Raw genomic sequence first — 14,426 nt, forward strand, 5'->3', positions numbered from 1 at the left:
TTTTTATTTAAAAAAATATTTTTTGAGTGTTTCATACATGTATTTGTGTTGTGAAATATCTCCACCAGTTTGAATAATAATTACAGACTACAGCACTTACTTATGTATAGCAATGCAGATCTATATTGTAGTCCCATTCTAACTAAAAATGTGTTTTCTTTAACCTCAAGGTTTTTGTTTCAATTGCCATTGTTATATAATTGTGTAATTTGTTTTAACAATATTGTTCTTCTGCATGAGTGTAACTTGTTGCTTCTTGCTAAATAAGTATATAGCTTTTATTTCATTGTACAGGTGCATGATAAATGATATTTCCATACTGAAAAAAGCTATGAATATATCTTGGCTTGGGTATTCAGTGTAATCTGTATACTTTTGTAAATTAGCATGAAATATAGCATTTGTCTTATATTTTATTAATAACCTGTGTTGTTGAAAATCATATCTTTCTTAATACCTAGATTCAGTGTGATTAAGAATAGGGAAGAAGTTAATCAGAATTCAGAAATTTGTTTGATATTAAGGGCAATTCAATTATGAAAATTGAATCATTTTGTTCTTCGTTCCAACCCCTACTACATTTCTACTTGACTTAATGAACTGTTAATGCTATGATAATTGGAGAGCATTATCACTTTTGATATAAACTAGTATTAAATTAGGAACATATTATATTAGATTGGTGTCACATTTAAGGATATGGATGAGCATGCACCAATTTTATGGAATTTCCCATAAAGTAATAATGAAAGAAATCAATGAGAATCATTACCACCCCATTCTTGTATAAATCAGTTCTAGTAATAATAAAACTAAATTTTTGCTCATTCTCTTGAAGATGATAAGAACACACTTATTGAAATGCCAAGTTTGGGTTATCCCTTTCAGAACCAACAAATGCCCACAAAATAAATGGTGTAACGTAAAACATGTACACTCATTAATATAAAGACATTAGTTGATTAAGAGGAGTGGATGAGAATCTGAACATTATATTTTTTTCCTTTGGACGTTGATCCTTACAGCAAGACTTCAGAGGAGGAGCAAAGAACATCCCAACAGCAAACCACAAAGCATTGGTTGACAGTGAAAAGTGGCTGGTGAGTCATTATCTAGTCTAGTGTATTAGTCTTTGGGTGATGTTTCACAAATAGTTAAATATGACATCAAGGGGGTATTAGAAGGAATTATTTGCTATTGATTGCAAAATATCAAAATGATATATGAGTTTTAAATAAGGCAAACCGATCAATACTTTTTGATCTATATTTTATGCGTTTTGGCCCAGTGGATTAGTCTTCTGACTTTGAAACAGAGGATTGTCGGTTCAAATCCCAGCCATGGCGTAATTTCCTTCAGTAAGTAATTAAACCACATTGTCCTGCACTCAACCCAGGTGAGGTGAATGGGTACCCGGCAGGATTAACTCCTTGAATGGATGAGCGCTGAAAGGCAGATCGAGCTAAAGCCAGGCTAATAATAATAATAACGCGCCTCGGAATAGAATATTTCTAGATAGATAGCGCTATTTAAATGCCTATTATTATGCAAGAATCACACCAGAAATCAATTGCAAAGTTGCAATCAATACGAATACTGCCATTCTGTTCATGTGGTACACATCTTTTTCTTTACTCTTGCATATAACTTTACAAATTAATTCAATCAGGAACTATATACATTCATTTACCGTAATATTCTTCATAGTGCCTTAAGTGTACACTATTATGATTCATATTACTAGGCCAATTATGACAAGTATAAAAAAATGTGAATTCCGCTCCTATGAATTTATTGTAAAATCAAACTTATCCAAGATGAGTGTATATTGGCATGGTGAACCCATTGCCTAATGAAACTGTGTGGTCATTGTACAAACTCTATGGGAATTGGATAATTCAATATTGAATGTGTTCATTTCTGGTTTACAGGAAGGAGAACATAAGATCGGAGTCGGTCGCATTGCAAACTTTGGTGGACAGAGGAGAAGGAAACCACTCAAGACAGACTTCAAAGAAGATCTATCCATTGGTGAGTTAAATTATTACAAACTTATTTCTATTTTAATGGTTCATTAACTTGGTAAAATAATATGCTGGATGACCTCACATGCTATAAAAACATTTAATTCTGTCTACGCATATATATTTTGTGTCTATATTTCAATATTTTTGTAAATTACCTGATAGGATGTGAAAGCCTTTGTAGTTTGCCTAGCAATTGAAAATTGTTGGTAGAATGTTACACAGAGAGTGGAGAATGTACATGCATTTTGTCCGGGGAAAGCCAGGACTGATGACTTGGTTAATAATATATCCGTAGATCTCTAAAGCAATAGAGATGTTGTTCTGGGCCCCATCTTACAAAAAGTTGATCCAATCGACTACAACTATAGAAAGCTAGCAACATCAACTTCTAAACTGCATGTTTGTTCAAGATATTTTCTAGATATGAGGTATATTCATACATTCGTTGTTTTCTTGAAAGTTCAGTGTGCTTCTCTTTTGTTTTAATACAAAGGACATTATGCAAATTTTCTGTAGAAAGAATTATGGTATGGATGTATTTCCATACAGTTGAGATTGATTGGATCAATTGTAGCCCTTTCTAAGATTGGGCTCAGATGTTTAAAAGCAGAATGTCATTATTACTATTGCAACCTCTGCATTTCTACTATGTCTCTGTCCCCAGACCGAAAGGAAGGCAAACCAAGGTTTATCAAGAGACCCATCAACACCAGTGCCATGGAAGATAGGGACGTCCATCTTAGCTGCCAAGTCGCTGGAGTGTCACCGCCAGTTGTCACATGGTAAGCAATATTGTACCTCTGTTGCTAGTAGACCATGGTGTTTCTTCTTGCTTGTGGTGCCTTTGGTTTAGTGTAAGTGGAACATTGTGATCTAGTGGTCCTGACTCGCGCCTTGGAAACAGGGTCATGGGTTCAAATTCCAGCCATGGCACAATTTCCTTCAGCGAGAAATTCACCCACATTGTGCTGCAGTCAGCCCAGGTGAGGTAAATGGGTACCTGGCAGGATTAATTCCATGAATGCGCCAAGTGCCTTTAGCAGCTGGAGCTTTAAGTTGGGTCATTACATAGTGCAGAATTGAATGGGCATCTAGGTAATTGGCACCTCATAAATGTTTTATGTTAATATTATTATTATTATTGTAATAATGATGATAATGATATGCAACATTTATGTAGTGCTTAATACAATGTTTCTAAGTGCTGAATACTATTAGCTCGGCTTTAGCCCCGCTACTCTGACCAATTGTGTCTCACGGATTCTCAATTGAAATATAAAAAAGTTAATTTTATATAACTCACCAGTTTATTTTTCTTTCTTATTTACAGGTCTGTCAATGGCAATGACTTGAAACAATCACTCAAATTCAAGCAAAGGTTTGACAACCTCAACTACGGTCTACAGATATCAGGAGCACAGCTTTCAGACGCAGGTACATACACGGTCGCCGCAACCAACTCCTTCGGAAGGACGACGTTTGACGTCAAGGTCAACATTGAACGTGAGTATCAGCTTGATTCTATTGACGATTCCCATATACGCTATCCACTAAAATCGGTCGGCATTTCAAGTCTTGTGCATTAGGTGTGAGATTTCAGCACCCCTGCACCCCCAGTTTCTTTCTCCTGTTTTCATTATAACTTTATCCCATACACATTACAAAAAAACCCCAAAACAATAGGTGATCTCAAGCAGACTTAAAATATCAAGCAGATTCAAACAAATAGCGCCATCTGGAGTCCTCAACTACTTATACCTAGCCAGTTTTCTGACCCATCATGCTAGTGTAGTCTAGTGATATAGACCCCCTTGAATTATAACATGCTAATTAACTACTCAATGCATTTATACTGCAATAACTATGTTACCAAGTAGCGAAACAATTACTTTTTCTCTCAAAACATTTTAGTTTCTCTATATGAACAATTATAGGCCAATTTATTCTCTGTAATATTAGTAGATATCTGAAAATGTATATTTTAAGACTGTATTTATAATACACAGTCAATGAGAGACCACACACAGTTTACTCCCCCTTTAAATCGGCATGTCAGAATATGATGTGTTGCATCATCAAAATGTGCTCCTCTCTTTCTTGGCATCGGCATATGATGCACCACGCCATACACCGGGGTACCGTAGTACCCCGGGGTACGGCGTTGTGCAGCGCCATCTCGTGTTGTAATAGTGTACAGTTACATTGTTGTCATGGTGATCACGGTCGTACGATCGGTGCGACAATCATGACAATGATGGGGACAATGATCACAACGCCTATTTCCTTTCTTTGATACAATCTTATGCCAATAATAGTAAACAAATAGAATAAAGTTATCATTTGCATGCATTAATTGTTACATAAGATCACTAAAAAGAAAAAAAAAATCTGTACAAAACATTAAAATATACTTGTACACATTTTTGGTAACCCAGGGTACAGCGCAAAAAATAAAATAAACAATTCAACAAAATGGCGGATTATTATTTGGTACCCCAGGGTACCAAATACTGCATCATATCATGAAAATGGACCATAAGCCAGGAGCATCCCTATAAAGTGTAGAGAAGAGTAACAAGCACTGCTATTGATGAGCCCTCTTTCTTTCGAAAGCACCTGCCTTTCTGGATTTTGTACCATGGCGTCTCTTTCTTTTGTTACATTTTCGTTTTTGCAAATTACTATTCCTTAGGATTCCCTGCATCCATTTAAATCATGCAAAAGGTGTATTTTAGATGGTCAGTGATGTCAATTTTGCCTCGCTGCTCTATGCTTGCTACTAAGCAATCAGAAGATCGATTGATTACGCCGAGGTTCTCTCTGAATTACCTACAGTATTTATTGGGATCACTGCCTACCCAAAGGGCAGTAGAGCATTGTCTTAATATATTTTAATCCAGTATCGCCAAGTAGTGATATCATTGCTCTTCCAACTATATATATATGAAAAATTACAAGAGTATCACGTGAATGCAAGGATGTATGTAAAATTAACCATGTAGAAATGTTTGTTAGGTGATAATATTTGGCAAATACATATACATTTATTTTTGTGAATATGTTAGTTTCATGTTTTATCTTTGTTTTCACAGCCGATCCAATGAAGCAGAAGGCTGCCCAAAGACAACCAAGGTAAGAACTCTTCTCTTTCTTTCACTTTTGATATTTTTATAGTAACTGGTGAACCAATCCTTGTCCATTTTATTCTTGTCAAAATTCATCCTTTTCCTTCTAACCATACAGGTTTGTCTCATAGTACATATCTGATGATTCTTTCGTTTGTAGTCATGTTTATAGAGAGGCCCTTTTAAATTCTAAGTCATCACATCTTGCACTAAAAAAGATGTGGTCATTTTCTCCACTGGCAAATTATTGAAAGTGTATGCCAAGGGGATCTTCCCATTTCTAGTTGTCATCTCTTTGTTATAATCAGTGTTGTTGTACACATGAAATTTTTCACCTTCAGCTTCCGATCATACATGTGTATGAAATGACGCTTCCTTTCATGATTAAAGCAATATCACTTCATGTGAACACTGGAAAAATAAACCCATAAATATGTTGTGTTTCATTTTCTACCAACACATCTTTTCCTTGTTTAAATGTACAGATATGTTTTACATGCCAGAAAAGATTTAGTGTTAAAAATGGGTTATATCAATATGTCCAGAAGTGAATTAATGTTTGATTTTCGATATGGCGAATTCAGATCAGCAGTGCCATCTAGAGACACCTATGTTCAGTGGATAGTGAATAATGCATTGTGGGTATTAATGTATAATGGATGATGCTTGTTGATGAACAGCAGACAGATAGATAATAATAATGATAATAATGACATTAATACAGTGCATTTATATAGCGCAAAAACTATTTCTATAAAAAGAATCAGAATACCCATGCATTGTGGGTATTAATGTATAATGGATGATGCTTGTTGATGAACAGCAGACAGATAGATAATAATAATAATGCCTTTATATAGCCCAAAAACTATTTCTATAAAAAGAATCAGCCTTGCTATTGATTCATTGGTGTAAACAAGGTCCTTTTGATAATTTGACAGTCTCATTGTTATGTACTGTTATCTATTGTGTGTACCACTTAATGTTTCGTGGATGAGGGATTGTCTATATTCATTGCATTTTATGTTCCATTCTCTCCTCCCCTTCGTTTCATCATTACCAGAGAGTAAGCTATTCAGTCAATGAGATCTTTCCATTTGATTGTTTTAAGCACTTCATCTCATTTTCTGTTTATTTTATATAATTTTGTCATGTTCAAATTTTCCTTTCAGTTACATGTCTCTTGTTTGTCTTCTTTTTTGTACACAACATCATTTTATTCATTTTTTAGCACTTCTTAACTTTATTTTTTTGTAATTCAAAAGTTTTCAAAAGAATTTCCTTTCAGTTACATGTCACTTGTTTGTCTTGTTTTTGTACACAACATCGTTTTATTAATTTTTTAGCACCTCATAACTTCATTTTTTTTTGTAATTGAAAATTTTCTTTCTGTTTTTGTCACTTTTCTTTTATTTTTACAATTATTTTGTTTATTGTTTTGTTTACTTTGAGAGTGTAGTAATTTTTTTTTTATTTGGGTTGGGTGACTTAGATTTGTTCTTGGTTTTTCATCATCTATCTCCCCATTTCTTTTTCTTGTCTTTCTCACTTTTTATCCTTCTATATTGCTTTATTTTCTTTCCTGTTTCTGTTTAATACATTTTTTAATGGAAAATAGATTTATGTTGAACTTTCTTTTTATGGAATAAAATGTTACACAGGAACTCCTGTATGCATATTTTACTTACTTCTTCTTGAAATTCTGTATGTTTTGTTTGTTTTTATTTATTATTTGGTTTTAAATTTTCTTTTCTGCTGCATTTCAATTTTGATCTTTATCTTTATAAGATAATCGTATCTTTTGGTCATGGTTTCTCTTTTTTCCCTTTTACTTATAGAATAGTAGAAATTTCTCATTTCAAACTTTTCCAGCCTCTTTTTATAGGAAGATTGTGATCATCTTTATAGTCAATATTTTGTAAAATTTGTTTGTTTAGCTCTTCTAATAATAAACTGTGTAGTGATATCAGTACACCAGGTTGAGTACTTTCTGGTAGATATGCTGACATATTATTGAAATTTATCATATGACATGATGCTGACAGGATTTATGAAAAAGAAAAAAATATTATTGTAAGAAAACACAAATCACAAATAACATACATTTATGTTTGAATGATAACATATTGATTTCAAAACTTAATTTCAAAATTGAATTAAGCCAGGCGATGACAATTTTCACAAATGGTAGTCATTTGTAATTTCTTTGTGTTGGATTTGTTCTGTGTTGTATTGTTTTCAATTTGAAATCTGTTTTCAATTCCTAATTCAACTGTTGTTTTTCTGTTTGTTTCTTTGTCTCTGTTTTATAATTAGGAAAGGGTAAGCCTCCTATGTTTCCTCTGTTTGATTCAATCATGCACTGGCTCTCTCTTTTGTGAAAAAGAGCATTCATCACTTCATCTTTGAAAAAATGTCCCCTATTTTTTGATCAATTATACACCAATGCTCCTGTGTTACACATTGCAACATTTCATGCTATTGCTGTACATATTTTGCCACTCTGTTTTATATGAGATTGGAAAATTGTTTATATATTTTGCTCACATTTTATTTGGATTTGGGTATCAGTATCAAGCATTTTATACCACATTCCATTACACAGAATGTATGTTTTCTATTTCCCCCTGATATACTACCTGTTTTTATATACAATGTATTTTCCATACTTTTTTCTTCTTCTTGAAGAAAGTGTTGAAGTGGAAATTGGCCCTGATGATTAGATGGCTGAAAACAAAGAATATCAGAGAAAAATATTGGTGAAGTTTGATGAAAATCCATCAAAGAATAAGATAGTAATGCATTTTTGAAATTGTTAATTCATAATGTCATACGTGTATGAGAGCAGCTCCCAATATATCATGACATCCAAATTCCATAACTTCAACTTCTTTTAATGGTACAATATGAAGATGAATAATGTAATTTTTACAGAGAGTATGGAACGATATGTTGATGATTCATTCCCCCACCAATATTTTTTTCTTAATTGCATTTTGTGGAATTTACAAATGTATATCACACAACATATGGAGTACCTGCTCGTTTGCGAAGTAACAACACTTTGAAAACTTGTAACTCTGTAATTGTTTGACAGATTTTCATCAAACCTTCAACAATATTTTTGTGATTTTTTGTTCTGCTTGTTATGAAAGCCAACTTATTGTCAGGGTGAACTTCCCTTTAAAGAAGGCATGGCAGCACCCATTTTTTGATGAGTCAAAACCTTCCTCTTCTTATATACTCTACTACATTTTGCACCATGCGATGATGGGTTTTCTTTTTCCTTTTATTTTAAAGGATGTTTATATAGCTTGTAACACTTGTATCACATTCCTTTATTTCATCTGGAATGGTTAAACAGGGTTTGCATGAAAGAAAAATCATCCATTCCTGGTTTTCCTTTGGGCAAGCTGAAAATCTGATTTTTTTTACTGCCTGAAATCTTTTCACGTTTTTAAAAAGATTTCCTGCTCCATATACACCTCATATTCCAATTCACTGGATCCCAGAATCACACTATGCCTGGTTCAGCACTTTCCCTTGCCTATGACCAAGTATCTTTTTTACTCACATCATCATCATCTTTTCTTTTAAGCCTACACCATCTCTTCTTAAATGTCTTTTTATTTATGTTGAATATTTTCATTGGAATGAATTGCTTGTATTTAAAAGCATTCAAATGGTCCTCATACCTTCCAGTCCACTCCGATGATTATTATTCCTACCCTTACAAAAAAAGTACCATCTAAGTACCAGGTACGTAGAACCATAGGTACCGTCAAAGTACCTTCCTATGGTAACTAAGGTACTTTTTTTTTACAACAGTATTGAAAATCTGCACGTGAAAGAAAGCACAAAAGCTCTCCTGACACCCAATATTAACCCTAGGGGGATGTTGCAAGAATATATTTGCAATCAATTGCAATTTTCTATGGCAATTTACAAACGATATATCACTTTTCATGAAAGCATATTCATAATTTATGCTCCTTGATGCAAGAAGCAGGGCAGCAATCAGTACCAATTTGCAATACATTGCAAGACATGTGATTGATTCTTTGACCCAATGGAGACTTACGATTGATCGCAAGTTTTGGAAACACCCAATTAGTCTTTAAATATACTCAACAAGAACATGATTTAGAATCCAAGAATTTATCACTTCCCTTGCTGCTCTGAACTCATATCATGTCTTCAATGGAATTATGATAGGGGTACGCATTTGCTGCTTATATTATCTTCTGTTTGATATTATTGACTTTAATCCCATATTTCTCCAAGACTCCCACATCATTCACAGTGTGGGTTCCCTAAAGAGATACAATTGATTTGAATTAAGGTCAACCTTGGTCAATCTTGGCAGTTGTAATTTATTTCAAAATTATGTCTGATTTGAGTCGACAAACCCTTTTGACAAGCCCTGATTTCATTACAAATTTCAAGACTCTGAATTGAATTTACACAAATATTTTCAGATTTAAGTTTGGATGACTATGAAATATGTAGCAAGAATTTTGCCATGATTGAGCAGGATTCCCATAATTTCATTGAAGATTTTATTTTTAGAACGAAGTATAGGAGAATCTCACTCTGTTTTAGTTAAATCTCTTTGGACAACTATAGTCTGTTAGATTTAGGTGAAATACGTCCGAGACTAGATTATTAGTACAGTAATTGCCTTTTCTTGCTCGTCTGTAATAATGCTTCAAGTTAACCGAATATTCAGCTTATGGAAGGTCAAAACTTAAATGCAGAGTCCGTACACACTGACAATTAATTATTTTCAATTATTTCAGATTCAAGTTGGATGACATCAAACCTGACTGCAGTCCTTGGTTTGAGTTCAAGCTAAGGTCACGTATCATCCAGGAGAACTCTGGCTTCAAGCTTAGCTGTATCACCGCTGGATATCCCGAACCAAAGGTAATCGTTTTACATTATTCCTCTTTTTCCTATTATTTTCTTTGTATATCTTATTCACTTAGCTAACTTCATCATTATCTTAAAAAACATGTTATTTTCAGGGGCTATTGCTTTGCATCTATTCCTTCTAAATTTGGTTTTGTGTTAAAAGCATTTCAATGAAATCTTGAATTTTATATGTCCAACACAACTTTCTCTATTCTTAAATGTCTTTGTGAATTAGTAAAGTCATGATAATCTTTGAGATATTTGCAAATTTTCAATAGAACTAGACAACAGAGACAATTCATGTCAGGAAGGTCATACGTATATGGGGTCGGATAAGTCTCCTGTGCAAACCCTTCACTCATGTTAAGAGGTCTGATTGCACAAACTATAATGACTTGCGTACTGAAGGCCCTCTTGTTTGAAACAGCAAGTTTTATATGTGCTAGTCTTGTGCGAAGACCCTTATTTTCATCAAAGTTTCAGAGTTTGTGCCTGCAGGCGAGGGTTGGATTATATATGTGTACCTACTTCAAGGTATTTCCATTATGTACAGTAACTTATGGGCACCGTTCTTTAACTATGACTAGTTTTAAAACCTCCTGGGGGCTTAACTTGCCCCCAGCCCCATGTGCCATTTCTCGCTTGTGTATAAACTCTACTTTATTTATCTCCCCCTTACCTAGGTCACATGGTACTTCAATGGCGAACTCATTGTCAAGGGAAGCGGTGACTTCAAGCAAGAATACGGCTACCGTCTCTGGTCCCTCGACTGCGACCGCGCCCTCCTTTCCCACTCCGGTCGCTACTCGGCCGTCTGCGAGAACTCGCACGGTACCGGCGAGACGGAGTGCATCGTCAAGGTCCAAGGTAAAAAAACCCCTCTTGTTTCTCAGTATCACGAGCTAGACCATGAGGTGTTGCAGGTTCGGCACTACGTAGATGATCGCTGGAAGCAGCAGCTCCGCCTCAGCCCTCGCATGTAGACTCCGATGCACGCCATTGCATAGCATGTCATTCTAGTTTGCTTTCACTTTCGGGAGATCTGTAGTATAATGGCTTGCTCAAACACTGCAATAAACCTCTACTGCAAACCTATGTAACATTTTCATTGTTCAGAAATAGTCAAGAAACCATCCCATAATGTGCTGATTAACATAATTGGAATGGTAATCATCATACACAGGGTGGTAACGTTAAAGGATTTTTTTCAAAATTTCTATTAAAAAACTCACATGACATCATATTGTAAAAAATATATACACAATGTACAATTATTTTTCGTTGACTATATGTTACAGAGTGTTTTTTTTCAGGTTTACGAGTGAAAAAGCCTTTATTATACAACTTCCAAGAATGTTCTGTACTATTGCATCCAAAATGCACTATCCTGCACTCTGACGTCATACCAAATGCACTATCCTGCACTCTGACGTCATACCGAGTGCAGGATAGTGCGAGGTGTGGAATTATCTAGAATTTAGATCAAATATAGCATTCGCGGCAACTCAGTAACATGGGGGAGGGTTGTATAAAACAAATAATGCATGCATTCTTGTGCATAGAGGACCTAAATAATGAACTCTGTGCTCGACTCGCCTAATGGATATACCCGGTCCTGCGGACTTCGGTGCGGTATATCCATTGGCTCTTCTATTACATCGTTCATTATTTGGCCCTGCATGCATGTGCTTATGTGCATTATTTCTATATGAATTTTCTTCTACAATAATTTTTTTATGCATCTTTACAAAACATGTAGGGCTTATGGTAGTTGTATCAAGCTGGATCATGTTACATAAAGCTTAGCAATTGATTGCAGGGCTAATTTCTGTGATTGATCATACATAAAACTCAATACAATCAGTCAGAAATCAACCTAGTGATCAATCTTTTAAGGCTTATGTTACCGGCCCCCTTGTAAAAGCTACTCAATTTCAGCCAATTTTATTCTTCAAAATCTTGTCCAACATGATCGTGGAATCATTTTAGAGGGACAATTTCTAAGAGAATAACTTGTTGAATAAATCTTGTCAGGTATCAGAGCATACATGTAGCTCTTATCTTTTGCAAATCTTGTGAAAATTTATTGGAACACTGAGATTTTTTTTAAGTGTGCAATTTTCCTTTACTATCGAAATTTATAAGTCATGTTCACTCAATTTGTATAATTTTATAATTACAAATCACACGACTTAGAAATTTGAAGTAGCAAAGTACCATGAATTTTGTCCTTTCTGAAGAATGGGTGTCCTATTGATAGCACAGGGAGTATTGTTAGTGCAAAAGAGTACTATTTCATAGTGATTGTTCAGATTGAATGTCATGATTGGATCTATTGGAAGTCAACTTGGCCTGGGGGGTGTTTCACAAAGAGTTTTTTTTTGTGAAACACAACCCTGAATTTGTTTAGAAAATTTATTGTCTGCTATCCTTAGCCATTGAAGTTACTTTAGATGGATCCGCTATTTAAAATATAATGCAGAGATCAAATGCTTTGAAGTTATTGAAATGTCTCAGAATATTAGACAAACCTATTAAACTCGACTTTAATGAGAAACTCCATGTATTAATAAATCAAGTATCGCTTGAGATATAAGTCTGCATTAACACTGGCACAGACCTGAAACATGTACATTTATGTTCATATGCTGCAAGTCAAGTCTTCCTATATGAAATTTCAAGAATTAACCTTTAAGAGTAAGCTTTGCTAGGGACTCAATTGTGAATATTCCCCAATATGGACTAGATATCATTTTGCTTCAAATTCAATTTTTTTAATCATCTGAATCATTGATGTTGCATTTTAGAGTCATTTTTTGTTTACTCTGTCAATATCATCTAAGCATTTGTTTATTTAAACCATGTACAATCATATGTATTTTCTAGGATGTTTCAGATATGTATACATGTACATAAAATCATTTAATGGCTTTTTATAATTTGATGTGAATAAGACTTGTCTTTGATTTGTCTGAAACCCATAAGACAACTCATTTCCTGTCCAGTTATTTTCTTTACAATTCTTGTCATGATGACAAGAATCGTTTTCTTGAAGGGAAATAGAGTTTAACCAATTTCAAAAATTTTCTAAGCTCAATAATTTATGGATTTTCTTTAATGAATATTGAATGACTTATGAAATCTTGGTTCATATTAAAGTCGTATCTATTTATTTCTACATTTCTATGTAGATTTGGTGCTAGAAATTTACATATTGTCAAAATGTTTCTGCTTTATATGTTTTGATGAAAGAAAAGCAATACTCCTTTCAGCTAGTATGTTTTTCTGATAATATCACTAAGTGAGATAAAACCTTTTTAAAGCTTGATGAAATTGCAATAAATTCATATAATATATGCATAGAGAGTGCATGAATCATATATTTTTGTCTCTTCCATTGTGTTTTATTGATTGCCTTGAATTTTTACTGTCCCAATATTCAAATATTTCTACTTTTCATGATATGTATATAGCATGTCAGTTTGTTGATGTTTATTTATAGCTGACTGCACTTTCCACGTTATTTAGACTTTTTGCACTTTTACTGCATTTTTTAGCCCAAAGCTCCACTTCTCTTTAAATGCTCTCTCATTTTCTTATTCTTCATTAATATTCTCTCTCATTCTCCCTTCCCTCTCCCCTTTCTCTTCACCCATTTCTATCTCACTACATTGTCAATTTTTTATAAAAAAAATAATTTCCCCACTTTTGCATTATCTATTCTCTTTTTCAAAATGACACTTTCTATGAATTGCTTATTTTTCTTTCCATTTGGCATCTTTCACACTACCTAACATTCAACCAATTTTTATTTTTTTTCTTGTCTGTATCAACCTTTATACAAATGTATTTTTCTTTCCTTTTCCTTCCTTTTTCAATCAAAATTCTATTCCATTTTCTGTTCAAAATCACAAATTTCTCAGTAATCTTGTTCTGTTAAACGTATCTTCATTTTGTATTCAGATATACCAAGTTATTTGAATCATTCACATTTTAATCTGGATAATCGCTTCCCCCCCCTCTTGTCTGCATGGGAGGAGAAATAGTGCATTTTCGTCCACAACCTTATTGCATTTTTATACACGCCTTTACATAGAGCCTGCTGCATAGTTCATTCATGCTATGTATTCATACACATTACCACCCAGCACTTAGCTTGCTTTCTGCTTTTCAGGTGAGAAAACTAATCCTTACATATTTTCATTAATTTTTATCAATTTTCTATTTAATTTGATTCGGCCCTCTTGTTTACATATAATTAGCATGAGCCCACCTTTATAGTAAAACGTTAATATTGTTAGATTGGATACTCTTTTTGTCATGCCCTTTTTATTTAATGTTTGTTGGATTAAAAAGTTGG

The 14,426-nt window shown here is 33.9% G+C and overlaps 1 protein-coding gene across 4 annotated transcripts in view; it reads left to right on the forward strand.

The window, feature by feature from the left end:
- Positions 1 to 14,426, forward strand: part of LOC121418826 (twitchin-like) — a 130,214-nt gene that overhangs the window by 107,004 nt on the left and 8,784 nt on the right. Inside the window, exons 82-90 of one of the 4 annotated variants that reach the window (XM_041613001.1) lie at positions 1,026 to 1,100; positions 1,932 to 2,031; positions 2,692 to 2,809; positions 3,358 to 3,530; positions 5,120 to 5,159; positions 6,216 to 6,218; positions 7,469 to 7,474; positions 9,952 to 10,078; positions 10,750 to 10,933. In XM_041613001.1, the coding sequence (XP_041468935.1) occupies positions 1,026 to 1,100; positions 1,932 to 2,031; positions 2,692 to 2,809; positions 3,358 to 3,530; positions 5,120 to 5,159; positions 6,216 to 6,218; positions 7,469 to 7,474; positions 9,952 to 10,078; positions 10,750 to 10,933 (826 nt within the window). The remainder of the gene's footprint in view (positions 1 to 1,025; positions 1,101 to 1,931; positions 2,032 to 2,691; positions 2,810 to 3,357; positions 3,531 to 5,119; positions 5,160 to 6,215; positions 6,219 to 7,468; positions 7,475 to 9,951; positions 10,079 to 10,749; positions 10,934 to 14,426) is intronic. The other 3 variants (XM_041613016.1, XM_041613008.1, XM_041613025.1) reach the window with 3 other exon arrangements.

Source organism: Lytechinus variegatus, chromosome 1, assembly GCF_018143015.1.
Source record: "Lytechinus variegatus isolate NC3 chromosome 1, Lvar_3.0, whole genome shotgun sequence".
NCBI lineage: Eukaryota > Metazoa > Echinodermata > Echinoidea > Temnopleuroida > Toxopneustidae > Lytechinus > Lytechinus variegatus.